This window comes from Cyphomyrmex costatus, unplaced genomic scaffold (genome assembly GCF_001594065.2).
Source record: "Cyphomyrmex costatus isolate MS0001 unplaced genomic scaffold, Ccosl1.0 scaffold120, whole genome shotgun sequence".
NCBI lineage: Eukaryota > Metazoa > Arthropoda > Insecta > Hymenoptera > Formicidae > Cyphomyrmex > Cyphomyrmex costatus.
Window position 1 is genome coordinate 896600 of NW_017275174.1, and position 21612 is coordinate 918211.

At 38.5% G+C, this 21612-nt stretch overlaps 1 protein-coding gene across 1 annotated transcript; it reads left to right on the top strand.

The window, feature by feature from the left end:
- The first annotated feature begins 1133 nt into the window (after window positions 1-1133).
- LOC108778786 (MAP kinase-interacting serine/threonine-protein kinase 1) lies at window positions 1134-21382 on the top strand. Its single transcript, XM_018546058.1, has 5 exons — window positions 1134-1200; window positions 14441-14575; window positions 19168-19524; window positions 19895-20465; window positions 20548-21382. The coding sequence occupies exons 1-5, from the start codon at window positions 1143-1145 to the stop codon at window positions 21002-21004; spliced, it is 1578 nt and encodes a 525-aa protein (XP_018401560.1). The 5' UTR covers window positions 1134-1142; the 3' UTR covers window positions 21005-21382.
- Window positions 21383-21612: the final 230 nt, after the last annotated feature.

A 21612-nucleotide genomic window follows, 5' to 3' on the forward strand; every position in this document is an offset into this window, starting at 1 on the left:
GAGGGAGAGAGATAGATTGATATCGGATTCGCGGTGGGTTGGGGGGTGAGACGGGCGGTGGAGTGTTAGTAAGCAGGAGCCGGCCATCTTGTCGAGCTCAGTCGGAAACCAACTGCCGAGCAGTGAGGGACGGTGATGTGGAAGAGAGGCCAGATGTGTTAGACGAGGGATTTTTAATGCGCTTCCGAGCCCGATTGCCGCTACGTGCGAGAGGCTGTGCGATAGCGACGACGGAGCCACGACGACCATCGCGGGGCTTTCGCGTGCGAAAAGGTCCGGTGCATCCGGTTAAAAACCTTCGGCTGGGTGAGAGCTGCGGAGGAGCGGAGAGAGGCGGAGGAAGCGGCGGCGGCGGAGGAGGAGGTGGAGGAGGAGGCGGCAACAGCAGCAGCAGCAGCAACGAAGAGCAGGTCGCGGAGAAGGTTCTGGCGAGAGGCTGACAGCAACGAGCTTATAGCTTCTCATCGGCGGAAGGGCTTGGCTGCTCGCGGTTGCGAGAAGAGGAAGACACACCGGCGAACAAGATCGACGCCGAGGGCGAGAGAGAAAGAGAGAGAGAGAGAGTGAGAGCGGAGGATGACCGACTGAGAGAAAGTGCAGTGTCAAAGTCTGTGATAGTATTTATTGAAAAACAACATCGTTATCAGTAGCACCTGTGGACGTGTCATCTTCGCGAGAAAAGAGGACGAGCAATTGTGAAGGATATATATATATATATATATATACATATTAGCGAGAAGAAAGAGAGAGAGAGATAGAGGGATAGGCTTTATATATTTATTTACATCTGTGATATCGACGCTGATATACATCGACCTTCTTCGCGAAAAAAAGGAATCGAAGAGGAGCGAAAGAGAGAGAGAGAGAGAGAGCCGAGAGACGTGAGATCCAGAGAGAGTAAGAGGGAGAGAGAGAGAGAGAGAGAGAAACGTCGCTCCGAAGAGAGATTATATCAGTTTCTTAGTGGATAGGGTTTTTTGTATATACGACTGACTCTTTTTTATAATTATTACTATCGGTGCGCGAGGAGCGGAGAACACGCGCTCGGACAAGATCTCTCGGCAGCGGTGAATCAGAAGATCCTCCGATCTTTCCCGGACGATCGTTCCGTAAAGGCGACGAGAGTACGCGAGAGAGGAAATATGGTGGAGAAAATTCTGGAGGAACGAGAAGACGGCACTCAAGAGGCCGGAGGACGAGGTGAGTAAAATTACACTATCCCACGTCTTAATGTTAACGAACTTTCGTTCGAGCAGAAATTTAAATTTTGTTGGAGCAGTGTTCAAAATTTATCTCATTCTAATTTTCTTTTAATATTTCCAATGACTCCGCCAGAGGATTTCCGAATTCTACAAAGGTTCAGAAGTCTTGTTCTTGAAAAATATAAAATATCGCGTATAAAAATACTATATTTGTCACATAGACTACTTTCTCTTTAAGAGATACATTCAGACACATGTGTCGTTCTGTGATTCTAGCTTTAGGCTTGCCTGCACTGCGTGAAATCTACAAAAATCCTTTGCACGAAATAAATATGTTCGCACGTCGAAAAAGAGAGAGAGAGAGAGAGAGAGAGAGACATAGCGCGAAGTGCCGATTACAAAAAGTGCAAGCACAGACCTTTTGTGTTACTCATTGAATGCCAAGAACGACGTTTGTGTTTCATAAAATTCGTTAAATGTTCACATTTGAGGAATTACGAATTGAAGATTACGATTCAGCCAATCAGAACGAGATGGATTACAACAAAAATTATCTGATCGAATTGTAATCTCTAATTCGCAACCCTCCTTTTCAAGAAATCGGCCGCGAGTCACGGGAGACTGTCGTATGATGCGTTCGGGGGGACGCTGTTAGCGCTATCATTCTATCTTTGTTGTTTATTAGGTGTAAAATAAGAATAGAGCGACACAAGTAGCGCTAATAGCACCTCCCCGAACGCACCTACCGATATTCGTTTTTACAAACACCCGGCTAACTTCTCGGAGTCGGCAGCGGCCGGCACGGCGGCGGCGGCCATTTTTGCCGGTCGATGTGTAATGTAACGACCCGGTAACGGGTGAACGCCGGGGCGAACGCTCTTTCGCAATTTGCGTTTTCACCGTTGTCGCGGGGCAAGACGGTGGGGTGGAAACGACGGGGTGGAGGGAGAGAGGCGGATGGAAGGAAAGGAACGATTGACGGGGTTTGAACGCTCGAGTCGAGTCGTTGACAGGAAGAGGAAAACCGCGACGAGAGAATGCGACGAAACGCTCGTTTCAACGATTTGCTTCTCGTCGCGGAAAATCCGCGTCGCGAATACCGAATGAATACGGGATCGACCGCGGAGGGGGCGACGGAAAGAGAGAACTTTCTCGAACCGGCATTATATACCGTCATGTAGTCGCGCGTCGACTGGTTAATTGAACACGGCCACTTATGCTCGTTTTTATGCACGCAGAAAAATACCTACTGTACGCAAATAATAATTACGGTAAATTCAGTCGCTCATATACTACACTGTTATTACATTAATATATTTAAACGCTGCTTTATATAAAGTTAGAGTTGGTAAAAATCGTGTTTTAAATTGTTCGAAACACGCTCAATCGATATTTTTAACATGTTTTTTTTATAACATATGTTTAAAACGTATGAACATTAAAAACGTATGCGTTTAAAAACACATTATTTAAGTCAAACATATATTTTCAAATACATGCATTTTTCAACGAAATAAATAAAGACGAAATAAGTTTAGTTGAATGAAGAATGTTTTTTCTCTATATGTAGGCTTTATCTCTTTTTGGTTCTCAGGACTAAAAAAAAATAAGAAATTAAATCGAGAGATTGTAGTTATTCTTTGTTGAGAGTAATGGTTAATGAGCAGGAATTTAGCGTGTAATCGTAAATTTAAGGGTGCATTATAATACACGTATTCTTTTAACAAAATAAAATAAATTACAGATTTTTCTGTACTTGTGAAAGCAATGCACAAAAGTTTGGCAGAACTTTAATAAGAAATTATTTTAATATAAAAAATTGACGTACTTTTAAAAAGTAATTTTATGGTATAAAATAAGAAATTTTTATTTAAACTGTAAAATTGTGTATTATTAAATATAAATATTGATCTTTTATTGGACTCTCTTCTCTTCTGTTTCATGTGTATATAAACCAAGATTGATAAAATATCATGTTTTTGCAACATTGTTTAAAGCACATATGAAGCATTAAAAACGTATTTTAAAAAAATTTCAGTTAACTCTGTATTGTATATAATAACATTCGATTTCACGCAGAAAGTATAAATTTCCAGTTGCAGTCGCTTTTTGCAGAAACTCTACACCTGATACAACCTTAATACTGAAAGGTAATAATTACACTATACTTATTTTGAGTATCGAAAGTACTTGTTCGGTGCTTTTGATACTGAAAACAAGTAATTAATCACTACCTGTCAGTATTGGTAAATTGGCCGATATTGAATTCCTGTAAGGGCGTTAATTTCGCGTTAACTTGGAAGGTAATGATAATAACCAGCGACGCGCTCGTCGATTTTCTCGGTGACGGAATTCCGATTCGTGCAACGTTTACGGGAACGGGTTTCGTCACGCTGCGGTGGAATCGCAACGTGCAAGCGAGCTTCTGTTCAAGCGCTTATCGACGAGCATTATCGAAGCGCGTATACATCGATTTTTTCCTGTTACGCCACCGTCGTGGTGTCGTCTCTCCGCATTCTACGCGTTTCGACGTTGCGGCTGTCACGTTCAACTTCGGCTGTTGAGGGGGGGAAAAGCGACAGACCGAGTAGATTTCTGGTTCCCACTTGGTTTACGCGTGTCGTCGCGAGCGATGAGCGCGGTTTGTTCCGATACGCGTTCGCTTTTCTGTTTACTTTCCCGTGGGTTTTCTTACTCCTTCGGCCGATTGTTAATCCGAGCGAGCCGGTCGCTAATTATACCTCGTCGTGTCTTCGTTATCTCTAAAAGCGGAAACCTGGAAGAATAGCTGAGGTCTGGTCTGGATGGCGCCGCGCTGCGAAATTATGCAATGCATCAGCGGGCATAATAAAGTAAAAACGCAGAGACGTGTGCGGTTAGCGTCCGAAATAACAGGATGACGAAACAAACGCGTTCCGCATAATCATCTCTCGCTCGACAACCTTCTAGCTTCTCCACCTCGTTGTCCGTTCATTGACGCAGTCGGTCCGTTAACACTAGAAACCGAAGCGATTATTATTCATCGTTTCTAGTTTTTAGATTAATATTAAATGAATGGAAATTTTTTTTTCTCTCTTCAGTGTATTCACATACTGGAATAGTCGATCTGATTAATTGGAATTCTACAATTCTAGTTGAAAATTGATCAATCAGAATTTATCGCAATTCTAGTTGAGAGAATCAGAATTCTGATAAGAATTTTCTGGCTCGTTCGTTTTTAATTCATCTCGGTTGTCCATCATTCTCTTTTCTTTATTTTCATGGTAATTTGCTTCGTGCCTTTAGACACAGTTTTGTATTTTTTTATTAAACTTATGGTTATACTTAATTAACGTGAAAATAAACTCAACATAAATATTTATGATATTTAATATCAAACTTGAATTTCTTCTTCTGGCACTGGTTAATCGTTACTAAATCAGTTTTAACTTGCAAAGTTACCACTATAAAATCATCAGTTCAGTAATTAATCATCATAGCTAGAACACAATTTTTACATCGAGTCAAGTGAGAGAGATTAAATCTAAACGACAAGTTAATACCAGAAGAAAAAATTACTAGTAATGGAAATCAGGCCCAAGTGAGTAAGAAATGTTGATACTTCTAGTATTAATGGTGCATATAAGATGTATAAAACAGTACTATATATATGTATATATATATATATATATATATATATAGACATAAAATGAAGTAATTATAATCATATCCGCAATTTCTCCTTACACAACCGAAAAAGGGGGAAAAAATGTATTTTTCTAGCTACGCGATTGATTACCAAACTGATAGTTTTGTAACAATTTGTAATAAAGTTATCACTAGAATAACTTTTAAAGTTACTGCTATAAAACCATCAGTTGATCGATTAATCATAGCAGGAAACGCAATTTTTACTTTCAGCAGTATTAATAGTGTACTTGCATATATGTAACAGTACAGATATAAGATCCAGTAATCGCATCCGCGATTTTTCCTTATTTAAGCGAAAAAGAAAAGGATCGAAAGAGGAAATAGGAGATCGATGGATATAAATACGAGACCGCCGAATTCTTTACCTTTGTCCACGCTGCTCGGTTATTCCGCCTCGTTCGCGGAATCGAATCGCGCTGAATCTAATTCTCGTTTGACGCCCGAGACGATTTTACGCCGATCTCTTTCGAATTTCAGGAAGTAATATTTTTGGAGGGAAACTCGGTGCACGAACGAGTATATTTTGCAACGTCGCTTCCAAGCGGCATGGCCACGTCGTCGCGTCGCGTCGCGTCGTTGGCATGGCGCGGGTTATTTTTTTGGGCGAGAATAGAGGAGGGCAGGGGGAGAGGGGGACAAGTGGGTTAGTCGGTATATGAGGTTTCGTGGAGGAGTAGGATGGAGGGGAGGGAGGGGGGTCTTGGGATTTCTCGGCGCGGCGGTTCGTGACGCGAAGGGAGAGCGCGAGTCGGTTATAGGGCGACCCAAACAAAGAACGAAGGGAGGAAGGGTCCCGAGCCGCGCATGTCAACTTGGCGCGTCCTTAAAGGGAAACACGCGCGATACGGTGGAACAATAGAGTCGACGGTTTACATATCGCGTTTTACATGAGTGTGTACTGACCGTTCGATCGCGCGAGTTGAGCAACGGGGAGCTCTGCGTGAGAGGGAGAGAGAGAGAGTACGACATTCGGCCGGGGCGAATAAAAAGAGACCGAAGCTATAAACGTACACGTATGCGTTATCGCGTCTTTTTCTACGAAGAAGCCGAACGTGAGGAAAGGAATACGCGATGAGATAGGAGAGACAAAGCAGGCGACGCGACGCTCGCGGCCCAAATATACCCGATGACTCCGCAGATAAAAGCACGACAAGTGTAACTGCGATTTTAACCTCGGATTCCTCCCTTTATTTCATCTATATCAAATCGGACGGATTTTATAGAGGATCACGGAGAGAATATACTGGAAAAGATTTTGATAATAATTGAGTTTAGATGATCGTTACTAAAGCACTTGATGAAATTTAAATTGAATGTTTGGTTAGTCTAATTAAAACTGACTATATATAAACGTTACTTTTACTTTCTTGTAAAGAAAGATTTTACTGAAGTACCTAAAAAATTTATATTTTTATGTGAAATATCTAAAAAAAAATTGAGTTAAATGCAGATCTCAAAATAATTTTGCTGTACCAAGATAATTAGAATAATGTAGAACGCTTAGATGATAAAAAGTTTAACATTCAAGCAATCAGTTTCTAAACATTCTAACATAATTATTTTGATGATTCAAACAAAATTGTTTTCAGATCTGTATCTAACTAAATTTTTAAATTATTTTTTGTTTAAATGTTAATAAAAACAGTACAACAATATGACACTGATTCTCTTTCATTTTTTAATTTTTTTTAAAACAATTTCGGAAGTCTGAAACCTGTAAAATATGCAACAAACTGAAATATCTGTTCGATATATCACGTATTTATAATAGAAATGTAAAATAATTCTTGAAATAAGTGGGTATATTTCTCAGCTGTCAAAAATCACTGTAGGGGTGCTGCGACAGTTGATAGCTAGATATTTCAGGAATTATTTTATATTTCTACATGACATCAGATAAATATTTCAATTTATTACATTTTACAAGGTTTTAGGATTACAGAATTATATTATGTTTTTAAGGAAAAAAAAATTGAATATCTACGTAGCAAGTAATTGTAATTCTCTTTTCATGTCGTCGCGAGAGAGCCTTAATATTTGAGTGAATACAAAAAGCATTGTCCAATTCTACATATACAATTTTCTATATGTAGCCATTAAATTTGTAATCATGAAATATTATTCGCCTGATATTTTTCATATTTTAAGATACTTATTAACGTAAATATATCATTTTAAATTACTTCTTAATTTGTTATATTATTATTACAGTTTTAATTAGAATTGCGTTTTAAGACAGAAAATTTAACTGGCGCGCAATTTGGAAGATTTGATACAAATTCGTTCATTCTAACATATTATTACGTACGAAGATCAAGCTTGGTTTAAAATTTCTCTTTTTAAAAGTAATAAGTTATCTTTTCAGTTTAAGGAACTAATCACAGAGGCGTGTTAACATCTTGAGATATTTAAAACAGTCTTGAAATCGGAACAAATTATGAATATTATCTAAAGAATGAAGATTAAGTAAACGGAAATTATATGTTATAAATAGATTTAAAATACAAAAAATAACGCGGTAAAAGTAGCTGTAAAAATCGTTATCGTTACCTCAGAAATGTTACTATATTACCGTTTACAGTTACAAAAAAAGTAGTAACGTAATTTTATACATATACATATATACCAGTAAGTTTTTACCAAAACGGTAACTTCGTTACAGTAACGAGTTATTCCCATTCTCTGATTAAAGTGAAATTTTCTAATTGTGCACGTGTAATTATTTCGTTGAGCCAACGAAATTATTTTTAAATCTGTTTAGTTAAATTTTTAGATACTTTGACAAAACTGCGGTCTTTCCATGTAGGCGAAACAGTCGATTATGTTATTATTTGCGAGATGGAAAATTTCGAGATACGCGATTCTCCGATCCTTCGCGTCACATATGTGCAGCCTCACGTAACGACAACAGTTGGAAAAATAGAAGTCACGCTCCGTCACGTCGCGTGATTACCTCTCCTTCCGCCTGACCTTTAATTAGACGACGGCATTCGCGTTCTGTCGTTTTGCTCGCTTTAATATATGCGATCGTTAATGATACGCTATTATACGGATTGCCTTCCTCTTGAATTCTCGATCGGCCGAGATATTCTTCGCGATTCGATTTCGGACAAGGTTTTCGGCAAATTGAGTCTCAAGATAATTAAAGTAAACGGAGACTACACATGGTGTTGCACGTAATGCCATATTATTTACTTTATGCATAATGATACATTTATTTTTGAAATGATGAATTGGTATAGAGTTAATTACTGAAGTCTGAAAAATTGAATAATTAAGTATAATAGTATGACATTTCGTGCGTTACTCTGTATTTCGTTCAGGACGGCGTAATTACAACCGACTTGCTCAAAAGTGTAAATATATATACAACATCCTCACAAATTAAAAGAATTGACTAAACTCTATATTGAACGAAAATTAAATTGGAAAGGTTTTTTTTATTAAAAAATAATTTTTTATAACAATTTTAACAAAAACATTTATTTATATAAACAGTTTTATTTTTAATCTTAATATTTATTTTTTTATAACATTTCGGTAGTTTTTCTTTGGGTTTTATTACCGTCTTTTAGAAAAATGTAATAAATTGAGAATTTTTTTTTATACTTAGGTCAAGGTTTAATTTTAATCTGACAAATTATGAATCTCGTTTATTTTCATGTATAAGAAGTATTAATTACAGCTTGTTGTAAACCGATGTTTTCTCGACGACTTGCATAAGAGATCACCCCCGTGACGATTTTCACGTAATCAGCAGCTCCCGCACGCGCGCGCACACGCGGATAGAACACTATCGTACGTGCATATCTCGCGTAAAATGGCGGCGTTCCTTTTCTGTGCCAGTCATTGAACTCGTAGTGTCGGTCGTTGTGCGGCGTCGGTGGCGACCGGTGAGGCACGAAAATACATTCGCCGCGCTACCGAAATTATGATCACGCGTGAAAATGCTAAAACGAGCCACTATAGAGAGATTAACGACATTTGATACGAGATCAGTGGAGTAGGGTCGATCGAAAAGACGTTGATCTTCCGGCGAAAAAGAGAGAACGAGAGAAGAAGACGAGCCACCGTCGTGAAGTTAGCCCCCCAACATTAAAAAAAAATAAAATTTATATAGCTCATTCGATTGCTCATCGTTTGCACATTTATGCACATTTTTAATTTTCGTTTACACACCTTTAGTTTAAAAGTTATTTAAAAAACAATTTTGGGGGGCTAACTTCACACTAGCCCTCCAACATCGAGCAAATGGGTTCGAAAAGGTCTTACTTAGTGTGAAGTTAGCCCCCCAAAATTTTTTTTTAAATAACTTTTAAACTAAAGATGTGCAAACGATGAGCAATTGAATGAGTTATATAAATTTTATTTTTTTTAATATGTTGGGGGGCTAACTTCACGACGGTAGACGAGCCTCGCGATCCTGCCGAAATTCCTGGTCCAATCCTGTCTCGTACTTTTACTTTTGAATAATCCCGAGTATTCGAGTAACACTCTTAAGTCGATCAATTGGTCTTAAGTTTTCCAGAAACGTGACGATTAACAAATCCTTGAAGAGCCTCGCGATTAATGTTCGTTGATATGTTATCGGTTCAACTTCTTTTTTGTTCTAGTTCTAATTGTAAGACTTAAAAAAGATAAAGAGTAGTGAATTAAATCAAGGCGTTAAAGCGAGGGTTAAAGTTAGTTTGCATTGATAGAAATGGGTCAAATTTTTACTTCTATTAACGTAATTAATTTTAATTACGGTTCAAGTTACTCTCTCTTCATCTTTTTGTAATTCTTAAAACTAGAAAAAGATGAAGAGTAAGTTGAGTCGAGATTAAGTTTATCTGCATTGGAAACACACAGGCATGATTCTAAATAGGATGAGAAAAGGAAAAAAAAAGGTAAATAAAACTTTTATTTTATATAACTTTTGATTAGGAGAATAAGTTAAACCGAGATTGAAGTTATCTACATTGATAGAAAGGGTTGTACGTGATTTTTCGTTTCGTTGTTGCATCCGAGCTTCGAGCGTGGCCTGAACTATATTTGTCATCGATTAACGCAGTCATCGTCACGCGAGTTAAATATAACTCGCGTGCACCAGAGCGTCCGCGATCGGATTGCTCCGGGTAACGTGCGGCAATTCGAGCTCTCTCTCTCTCTCTCTCTCTCTGTCTCGTGGTTCCGACTCAATAACGCTTTTCCCTTTATCGTATTTCGACTCAATCCCCGCCAAAACCCTCGAAAGTCAATCATTACGATTGTCCGGGGACAATGAGGAGTCAGCAGCCGGCTTACAGTTATGCGGCATTCATTCTCGATCCGGCTCTGATTTCTCCTCGACCCACGCGAGCGATCCGCAAGTGCTGTCTGTCCATTCTCGAAGGAGTGGCACGAAGTTGAGTCGATTCACTCGCGCATTCGCCGGTACTTTGTTATTCATCGCCGTTGTGTATCGCGAGCTGCGAACGTCATCGCGACGTCCTCGCCCACGCGCATCAGCACAATGCACAAACCTCTTCCGCGTCGGTCGCTCGAGAGACACCGCGCGGTTTATCGTCGCGATCTAGTCACCTCGTCATTTCGCGTCGTTGTGTTAAGTCTAAGGTTAAATCTAAATCTCAAGTTAACTAGAGAATGTAAAACCAAGGCCTAAATGGGTAGACGAAATATTTACAATACTTCAAGTATAGTTTTCTTGTTCTGGAAAAAGGAAATAAAAATTGTCCAGATGTCTAGAAATCGTAAAGTTCCTTTATCATTTATGTCTCATAAAAGTATGTATGTAACTGATATTAATTTAAATATAACATAATATGCTAATAAAAGGATAAATATAAAATAAAAGCGGAGCGATTTGAACAACCCACTTATCAATTTGCGTATTTTTAAACTTCGTCTAATTCATGATTGGGCCGTATATATAGTTCAAGACTACGATTACATGAAATTTTTACGTATTGTTACGTTAAATTTACACGAATCTTGTTCACGTAGGCAATGTCAAATATACAAATTATTGTAAATAGGATAACGCAATACAAAAAGACATTTTTTTAGACGCGAAAATGTATTCGAACCGTGTCTCTCTCACTCGGCTTGAGATGACGGTCGCGGAAACGTCGCTGCAGTGAGATACAGCGTGACCCCGACCGACGATATACATCTCGCGTAAATACCTGTTGCCGTCGTATATCTCCGTTAACACGCGGATCGTGAATCGGTCTCTCTCGGAGCTGCGCCTTCGCGAGTGAACTTTCCCAGCGGAGAGAACAGAGAGGGAAACGCCGAACTGCCGATGCCGCCGCCGCGCTGCGTCGACGGTCTCGGTATCAGCGAGCGACCGACCGACGGTCCCATTTTTAGCGGCTGAATTAGAAAGTGCGAGGACAGAGAGCCTATATTTACGGTGTATACCGACTAAGCTGTGCAAGATCAAATCGCCGATCGTTGTCGCGAACCGACGTTACGTTCTGGCCGAAGTAATTTCACTTCCAGGAAATCTTTATTCGGAACTTAATCGACCGTCGCGTGGATTCTCAGACAAAGACCGATTGTCGTCGTCGACTGTCACGCGTAATTTTCCGGAGCTGATGCCAAAATCTATAACACAGTTAATGACGTTGTACTCTAAAAAAATATAGGTGTAGATTTCACGCTTAATTCTCGTCGTTTCGTGTCGAACAACAACGATGAACAATATGAATTTAACACCACGAGTTTTAAGTCATGATGTTAAATCCACACTATGTTAAAAACTATGAGCTTAACCATAAATTTTGAACCATATGTTAAATCCATATTGAGTCGGTGTTTACATTAACATAATGAAAATCACATAAACGTTGCTTGATGTTACATCTCATCCTTTTTAGAATGTGAATCTGTAAAACCTATTTAACTTACGTTAATTGAAAGGCTAATCACAAGGAACCAGACTAACCTAACTCGTATAAAAATGAATCAGTATATTTAATAATAAATATATTTTTAAAAAGATAGAATAATCAAAAATTTGCATTTATTAGAAGAAAATTGACATGTTTGTTAAAGAGATTTATAATCGAGTGGTTCTAATAGACTGTTATTTCAAAGGGTGAAACATTCGTGAGATCAGTACCGTACTCGATCTGAATTCTACGAGTGCTCGGCCCGTCGGATTATTCTGAAACGTACACGTGTCCAAAACACGCAATAGGAAACCTCCCAGAAAAGCTGCTTCGCGGAGCTGCTATTGTTATGCCGCAGCGGTGGGGAGGGGGAGAGGCGTACGAAGGGGAAATTATTCCTGTCTTCATTTATCCCCCGGCTAAATCGATTGCCGCGTACACTACGCTTCCCATCTCCGCTGGGCACAAAAGTTCGGTCCTCCTCTGTAATCGCGTGGCACCCCTGTGGAATCCCGGGATTTCTCCCTCTCTCTTGTGTGTTTTATTACACAGGGGAAGAGCCCCATGCGATATTCGAGGGCCAGAGGGGAGATGTTCGGCCAGAAAGGGATGATGAAATAGCAATTTTCAATAATATTTCTCTCCCGCTTAATTATTTTTACTATCATTTTCACGATTTACTATACGATATCTGAATCTCTAGTTTTGGTGGACACGCAGTGTAGACCGAATTACGTGATTGGCTCATAAAAACGCATTAAACGCCGATAATTTTATGACGCGTTGGAAATAGCTAGGGAATACGTCAATATCTACCAGGTGATAATAATAACGATACGGGTGCATTATTTTAAACCTTCGAGACTAATGAGAGTATGGTTATTCATAAAAGCGAGGTATCTCGATGAATGCAAAGTTTCCCTGCATGGTTACGCTGCGTGGGACTCTTTTTCATAGCAGTTCCATTATCTTTTTTTTTTTTTCAACGAACGTCGAATCGCGTCGACATCACATGTTGATTGCGGCGTATATACGCGTTTGTAAAAGTACAAAAAGCAATTAAGGTAGAACATAATGTGCACAATAAGCGAAGAACATTAATGACACTTAATGATAAATCCTCAGTATATATGTATGAAAAGAATGGCTTTGTTGAAGCATGTAAATATTTAATTAGATATGTAAATTGTGTAAATAATTATGAATTATTAAAATATGTATATTAGACACTTAAACTGATTGCTAGAATGTTCATATTTTTAAACTATCTTACACTTCATGTGAATTATTTAAAAAAAATACATTGTTATGAATATTTAAGTAGATAAGAGTAAATCGTTTTTTTTAAAGGTATTTCGAAAAATTTGCCTAGAGTGTAAATTATTCTGATGTCAAATATAATTATTTTCAGATTTGTATTTAGCTAAATCTTTAGATACTTTAGATATTTCAGTAAAACCGTGTTCTTTGCGTGTGTACTATATTAATTTTTTATTAATTCCTATTGTATATTTATTATACGACATGAGTGATAGATTTAAAAACGTTATTTTCATCCGGTGATGAAAATTATCGTTAGTAGTAACGAGCAGTAAACTCAAGAGAATGACTAACAGTCGCGCGATGATACCGCAGGCGTCGATAAGCTCGCAATAATAATAAACGGCGATAACACGAAACGCGAGTTCGTCACGTGTGGTAGGCCACGATCACTTTGTGTCCGCAAATAAATATACTTGTTACGCAACCACGTCTTCAGAGGTGCCCCGTTTTACGACGTACATGCATATTCACGCTGAAAAATTGCTTACCGCTATTTTTAGACCGTGTTTGCCGTCTTTGTCTCGTCATTGGGTCAGAGTCTTCCTTCATGTTAATCGTATGAAAAATAGGCGAATTAGATTAACAGTAGTTTCAAGTGTTGTCCGCATTTGTGAGATACGAGCTTATTCACGTCCGTTAATAGAAATCCGTTAAATCCGTTAATGGAAGCCCAGAGTAGAAAGGACGATTTTACTGAAACATCTAAAAATTTAGCTAGATGCAGAAAATAACTTTATTGAATCATTAAAATAATTATGGTCATCAAACTGATTGTTAGAATGTTAAAACTTTTTGCATCATTGCTTATCGTGTTTGAGGTTTTTACGTAATTATTTTTATACGGAAAGAATAACTTTTGTTGAAGTATTTAAAAGTTTAGCTAGAAATTTGGAAATAATTTTATTGGATCATCAAAATAATTATGGAGGACATCAAACTGTCTTATTATTAGAATGTCAAAACTTTCTATTCATCACACTTGAGTTTTCTGTATAATTATTTTGGTTCAATAAAATTATTTTGGTTCAATAAAATTATTTTCTGATCTGTTCGTGGTTGAAGTATGAAACTTTGGTTAGATAGAGTTCTGAAAATATAATTTTGTTTGAGAATCATTAAAATAATTATATAGGACGCTCTCAAACTGATGGAATGCTAAAACTTTTGTGGTATTGTTCGTAATATTTAAGCTTTTTCCATAATTATTCTGATATTCGAACAAAATTATTTTCAGATGTCTATATATAACTGAATTTTTAGACATTTCAGTAAAATCGTTATTTCCGTGTATTAAAGTTGATTACGGAACGGACACATTGAAATGTAACAATGAACGATATGTTTCAGGCGATGGTACTTGCCGAGATGTAGCCTCGACGGGGGAGTCTATGAGCGCGGTGCAGGCCCGTCAGGAGGAGGCGAGACGCAAGAGGCGCAGGAAGAGACGCTCCGGCTCCTCTGTGGTGTCCTCCTGCTTCCAAGGTAAATTCGCACATGTCGGCGCTAAAACAGAAGATAGAGTGTGAAAAAACGTTGGTGTTGTCACGCGAAAAAATTGCGCGCCATTTCGGATTGTTACAAGATGGGAGAGAGAGAGAAAGAGAGAGAATATTAAACAAAGATTTCTTAGAACCGTGAATATCATTACACAATAAATAGACAATAAATACTTTTGACTGTAAAGGATCTTAATTGCTTAAATAATTCGGTGTTAATTTATGTACTACATATGTAATCGTTTAAATTACAGAAGGAAACGAGAGACAAAATGGAGATGAGAGGAGTGAGAGAAGGCGCGCGGATATTTGATAGAACGCGGGGCCTGTCCTCGATTTTTCGATGCGAGCCAACGCGGTGCATTTCGTGCACACGCACCCCACAGCTCTTTCTCTTTCTATCTTTTACCAGTGACTTGCAGTCCTTCGTAGGTGCGACCTTGAACAAGTTCGAAGCGCTCGAGAAACTCACGCGGGGCGGTAATCGATCGCGCAGGCGGCCTGGAATTTTGCGCGCCGCTTGTTTATAAACACCGGAAGTTCGCTCTTACTTCTCCCTCGAGGTGCCAGATATTTCAAAGAATAGATCGAGGTAGAACAATGGCGGAATCCTCTTTCTTCTTCCCGGGAGCACCTTGGATAGATCTTTTTTTTGTTTACATGTCCATCATCATGCGTATATTATTCCATTTATACTGTTGACGTAATCGAGGGAAGAAACGTCGGTATTTACGATCCTTCGAACAACTTATACGCATAGAAGCGGTTTTTGCATCCCTAGCTGGTAAACTGGTTGAGAGATGCGAAGAACGCGGGATCGGAATTAATCCGAGCTGCGCAGCTGGCATTGCTGGCAAATACGGTTATTCGGCCACGAAGCCGCTCGCTCGATCGATACGGCACGGCCCACAGAGAGCCATGAATTCGTTGTACGTGTTTTCGGCGCGGGAGCGTCGCGTCGGTTCGCTCGACCCTCGAACTCGAGGACGTTTCACATTTTAGCATCGTAATTTGTAAATAATGTATTATATAATTATTCACGAGCTGCGATTGTTTGTGGATTAATTGATCAATATTAATATCGTAACGTAGAATAATTAATCTTTCCAACCGATTTATTCAATAATTAATTTTTGGAAGGAACATAAATTGTTAGAATATTCTTTATTACTTTTAATTTTATTCGATCATTATAGCGTAAATAATTTTACGAAATATATCTATGCATAAAAATGATTAGAATTAAGAAAATTTATATTATAGATTTTATTTTTGAAGTAATAGAGTGAAAGTAATGTTAGAATATTTACATATTGTTTAAATTACTTAAGAAATTTTACAAATTTGATTTTAACTCTTATTAAGCGAGTGTACATTTATTTACTTTTCAGCAATTTGATGAAATTGTTATTTTATTCTTTAAGAAATGTTTATATAACTTGAATTTCTTTAATTTTGATAAATTTGTTTCAAAAATTTTTGTAAATTATCTAGCTAATGACCGCGTGTTAATGAAGACATACGATTAAAAATTGATTATTGTTACGCCATTAAAAAATATTGATTACTTTAAGTAAACAAGACATATGTTCATAATCTCGACCGATTGCGTCATTCCATGTGATCAATTCGCGAGCTCGACTCAGTTCGAGAAGCTTCCACTGCGCCTGAAATCGCATATACCATCGGTATACATCACTAAAAGTCAACGAGACATTTGGTTAAGAGTCCACCGAACTTGTATACGAAGGATGCTCTTCATTTGATGACACGAATCGAAACAAATGTCATTCTATCTTTATTCCTCATTAAAATGTCGAGAAAGATGCAAGATGTTTGTGTGTCACTAGTGTCCGTTTCTACCAAGTAATCTAATTTTACGTATAATCTCGGTTCAACTAACTCTTTATTTTTTCTAGTTCTAAGAATTATAGAAAAAGATGAAGAGTAAGTTAAATTGAGAATAAAGTTAATCTATATATATTGGTAGAAACGGTTATAAATGAAAAACATTCAATATTGTCATTGGACATCCGCCAGCGAATCGTCAATTATAAAAATTATCAGGCATTTTCAATTTCCTCGAAGACGCTTTACGATTGCGTCTTTATCGGCCCTCAGGGTGCGATATTATTGTCCCCGAGTCGCTAATTGTGAGTGGGTCGATGATCGCGCAATTTTCGAGGCGCTATTTTCGAGAGGGCCGCTGTTAAAATTGGCGCAGAACGACGTAGAGACGTGGAGGCATATTATCGGCTTCTGGTTGCTAGGCGCTAAGCGACGCTGCCATGCGCACGTATTCTGACGTATAATATCGGAGCGATAGAGGTGGAACGGGAAAGAAGTGAGGGACGCGGGAGAACGGCGACGTGGGCAAACGGAGACGCTCGGGACGCGGACGACGCGGTAGGGATGGATCAGGGAGAGACGCGCGGTAAAACCTCCTCTGCGTTGGAGGAAAGGAGCCGGCGGCGCGTAGCCGGGCTTGCGGACTTCCGAGAGAGAGGGAAAATTCGGTGTATGTGCGTCGTAGTTCCACGCTACGATCTCGGCCACCCCCTCTCGACCTTGACATTGCCTGGTCGTTAGAGCAGGACGCACACACATACGCACACAGACACCGTTGAACACCGCGTTTACGAGGTCCAAAGCCTGTTTAAACCGGAGATAATTGGGCCTTTCGAGCATAACAGGCAATCGCGATCAAACGCGATACGCATCGTCAAAAAGGTCAATATGTGTATGTGTTCCTCCTTCATTGAGTCCGAGATATCAAATATTCCGATATACGATACGACAAGATAAACACACAGAAAAATAGATACTGTGCTATATCAATACCAAGTAATAATTTGCTTCAAAACCCATTTAGTTGAATCAATTTAATCTCTTCTTCGGATTTGAGCAAACAGATCCTTGGTTTGTGCAATAAAATAATTTAGTTCAAATATCTGATGATTTAGTTTGTTAAAAACAAGTCAAATGTTGCAATAACCGAATGTTTTGCTCCAACCAAGTTACTTTATTGCATCAACCAAGGATTTGTTTGTCCATGTCCAAACAAGAAATTAATTGATTCAACTAGATAAGTTTCTCAATGTTATTTCAAGTATTTCAAAAATTCATGTATTCGTAAATCTATCATTGAAAAAAGTTCATCGAAAGCATCAAATTTATTCAGTATATATATTCTGTATCGTAGTAAGTTTAATACTTCAATCAAGATTATTAAAATAAATCCGACTTGTTTATTATAAAAGTCGCTTCTCTTCGATCAGTTTTATAACTTCAAAAGACAATTAATTCTTGTTTTGAATACCTATATTATTCTTTATTATAAAGATAATAATTGTTACTTAAAAGAAGAAAATACATTGAGTAGTAATAGATTGATATTTTTCTGCGTGAAGGCTCTAATATAGTAATACATACATTTATATGTATTATTTTTTTAATACATAGAATATTTTGTATTAATCAGAAATTATACGGTAAGCAGTAATGTGGTATCTTAATCTCTTACAGTGTAGTATTGTCCTATCATATTCGTAATAGTTTATCATTTACAGGCAAGAATCTATTAAGTGACCTAGTTAAAATAAAATACTATATTGTTTCAATACAAATGTGATGAATTTATGATAGATTTGTGGACATATGAATTTTTGAAATACTTGAAATACTTGAAAGTGATTATTATTGGCATATATAGTATTTTTCTGTGTGTAATAATAAAATTGATCTTGCGGGGATTCCGGTTAGCGTGACCAACTGAACTAAAGGAAAAAAAAGGATGTTTCGATTTTGTCGTCGCCGATCGTGGAGGAAAAGCGTTTCTAACGCGCTGCTCTCGAGCGCTTCGATCGATTCGTTCTCGGTCTTAGGTCCTCTCTTGCCATTGCAATGACAACGCGATACAGTACAACGTCAATCGCGCGTGCTCGTAGAGAGCGACGCGCAATTCCATGCCGAATGAAGTATCACGCGGTCTGTCGCATTGATTCATCGCGGTGAATCTATACGCTCGCGGACTCGAGAAGTTACGATGTCTTTGCTTCGATGAGTCTGAAAGTTTCGCAAGCCTTGGATACACAAGTATACGTTCGATTCCAGAAATGCTTTAATGTTGCCGCAAATATCTGAGCAGTTAGTAGAGATGTTTGTACGAAATTATATAATACGTTTAGCGAGCATTTGCAAATATTTGAACACGTAAAGGATTAAGCATAAAAATAAAAGTAATTATTCGCGGATCACATAATAGTTAAATTAACAGATTGACATATGATTTTGGATCTTTTAATAATTTAATCTAGGGATGCAACGCGCGCACGGATAATGATTTGTCGAATAACCGGATACCGGATCTTATCTGATAAAGCATATACAGTCTTAGCCATAAGTATGAAACATCCCTAAAATTTTTTACAAACAATATGTGCAATTCGGAATCGTCGAAACTTTTAGTTTTTTCCTTCGTTCTGTTATCGATAAAAGATCGACCAAATAATTAAGAAAGTCAGACGATTAATCTAAAAAATGAATACGCGTAAAGAACGACGACTGATGCTGTTACAGAACTGTACAAATTAACTGGAGAAGTTCTTGGGGAGGGCGCCTACGCCTCGGTCCAGACCTGTACATCTCTCTACACGGACCTCGAATATGCTGTGAAGATCATTGACAAGATCCCCGGACACGCGCGTGCCAGGGTGTTTAAGGAAGTCGAAACGTTTCATCATTGCCAAGGCCACCCGAACATCATACAGCTAATTGAGTTCTTCGAGGACGAGGAAAAATTCTATCTTGTGTTTGAGAAGATTAATGGTGGCCAGTTATTGAACAGGATTCAGGAACGAATTCACTTCACTGAGAGAGAAGCGAGCCAGATTGTCAAAGAGATTGCGAGTGCGCTTGACTTTCTTCATAAGAAAGGTAATTTTGGCGAGATAAAATAATTGCACAAATTCATATAACCGATAAAAATCGATTAAATAATAATCAGTATAATCGATAAAAATAATCAATAATCTTTAGAAAAAAAAAATATATAATATGTATATATATAGATTGTTATTCTCTCGAAAGAGAATATAATTCACTTCATATTCATTTTAATATACTCATAACCTTTAATTCTTCAATTAACCTCTTGTAAACCGAAGTATTTATAGAAGGGTATAAGAATCAATTCAGATTCCATTATCTACGAGACGATTGCTCTCAAATGAACGCGTTATCCGATAAGAATTATTAGGAATTGATCACAATCTTTATATCTCATATATTTTCGTTGTATGTTTAGGTATTGCTCATAGAGACCTCAAGCCCGAGAACCTCTTGTGCGTATATCCGGACAAGTTGACGCCAATCAAGGTGTGTGATTTTGATCTTGGGTCAGGTATCAAGTTCAACAACTCGCTGTCTAGTCCTGTGGCAACGCCACAACTTTTGACACCGGTGGGCAGCGCTGAGTTTATGGCGCCGGAAGTGGTCGAGGCTTTCATCGGCGAGGCCAATTATTACGACAAACGTTGCGATCTTTGGAGTCTTGGTGTTATTATGTACATTTTGCTCTGCGGTTATCCGCCCTTTTACGGAAACTGCGGCACTGATTGCGGTTGGAGCAGGGGAGAAAATTGTCAGGCCTGTCAAGAGTTGCTCTTCACTAGTATTCAGGAGGGCAGATACGAGTTTCCCGACAAGGAGTGGAGATGCATCTCCGAGGACGCGAAAGATTTGATCAGAGGCTTGCTTGTTAAGGAGGCCCACCAGAGGCTCAGCGCCGATAGTATTTTGAAACATCCCTGGATTAATCCCGGGCCGACTTCCGTCGAAACTGGTGATCGATCACTTACCACGCCTCATATCATAAGGTGTGTATCTACCTGAATGTGTGTTACCTCTTTCATATATTTTTTTTATTGTTTATAATACGCCTATTACGTTTATCTCCAGGAGGAACAACTCCGCTAGAGAACTTTCAGCGTTCGCTGAGTCCGCAATGGCTGTGAATCGCGTGGTACTTCAGCATTTCTCGCTAAATCTCGAGGAGCTGGCGGAGAACAGGGAGCCCAGACTGTCCACGTCATCGACTGACGACGATAATCATCCGTACGGTCACATGTCCGATTCCAGCAGTGAACTATCCGAGAACAGCAAGCACTTAACGACGCATTCATCCAGCGAATTTGACGGCACGCGACCAAAATCTTGCTCTATACACTCCAGCGTTGATTTAAACGACCCCAAGATCATCGGAAAGAATCGCGTCATCGGTAAGGACTCGCTGCAGAATTGGTTTGGACTGTCACCGCCGACCGAGAGTCGTCTGATGCAACGCCGTTTGAAGGCACGCTCAGACCTACTCGAACGTCAAACCGGCAAAGCGGTAATTGCGTCTCCGAGTGGCTGAGAGGTCGCTGTAGAATCGATCACTTTTTCTCGCTACAGTATCACTTGTCTCTTTGTAGCTACGTGAAAAAAAGCAAACGATGTACAATACCTTTTCCAATGGCTTAGGAAGCTAACGTAGCATGTAAGTCGAGTCTCTGATTCTGCGCGGATAATGAGAACAGGCTCAATCATTTACGATAGTGACGACAGCGATAATAATCGAAAAGTATTCGCCGCGAAAATAATCGAACAGAATATTGTCGTTATCTTCTTTTTTTCGATAGTCCTAAGCTTCTTTTGTTTTAAACTTTCCTTTTAACAGGCAGTTGAATGATAACCAGATTGTTTTTATTTCCAAATGTAAGATTCTTTACTCCTAAAATTATTTATATATTAATTGGTAACGCGATAATTATGACTTTAAATAATGTAACTATTAAAATAATGTATGAAGAAAAATGTAAAGTATAACATAAGGGATTTGTATAGAGATTTTTGTTTAGAATGTAAATCTTAAAATCGTAATATATATATATAAATATATATATATATATATATATAAAATGGTATATGCGCTGTAAACGCATTGGAGTGTACCCTGCCGCGGTACAAAGACGATATTTATCA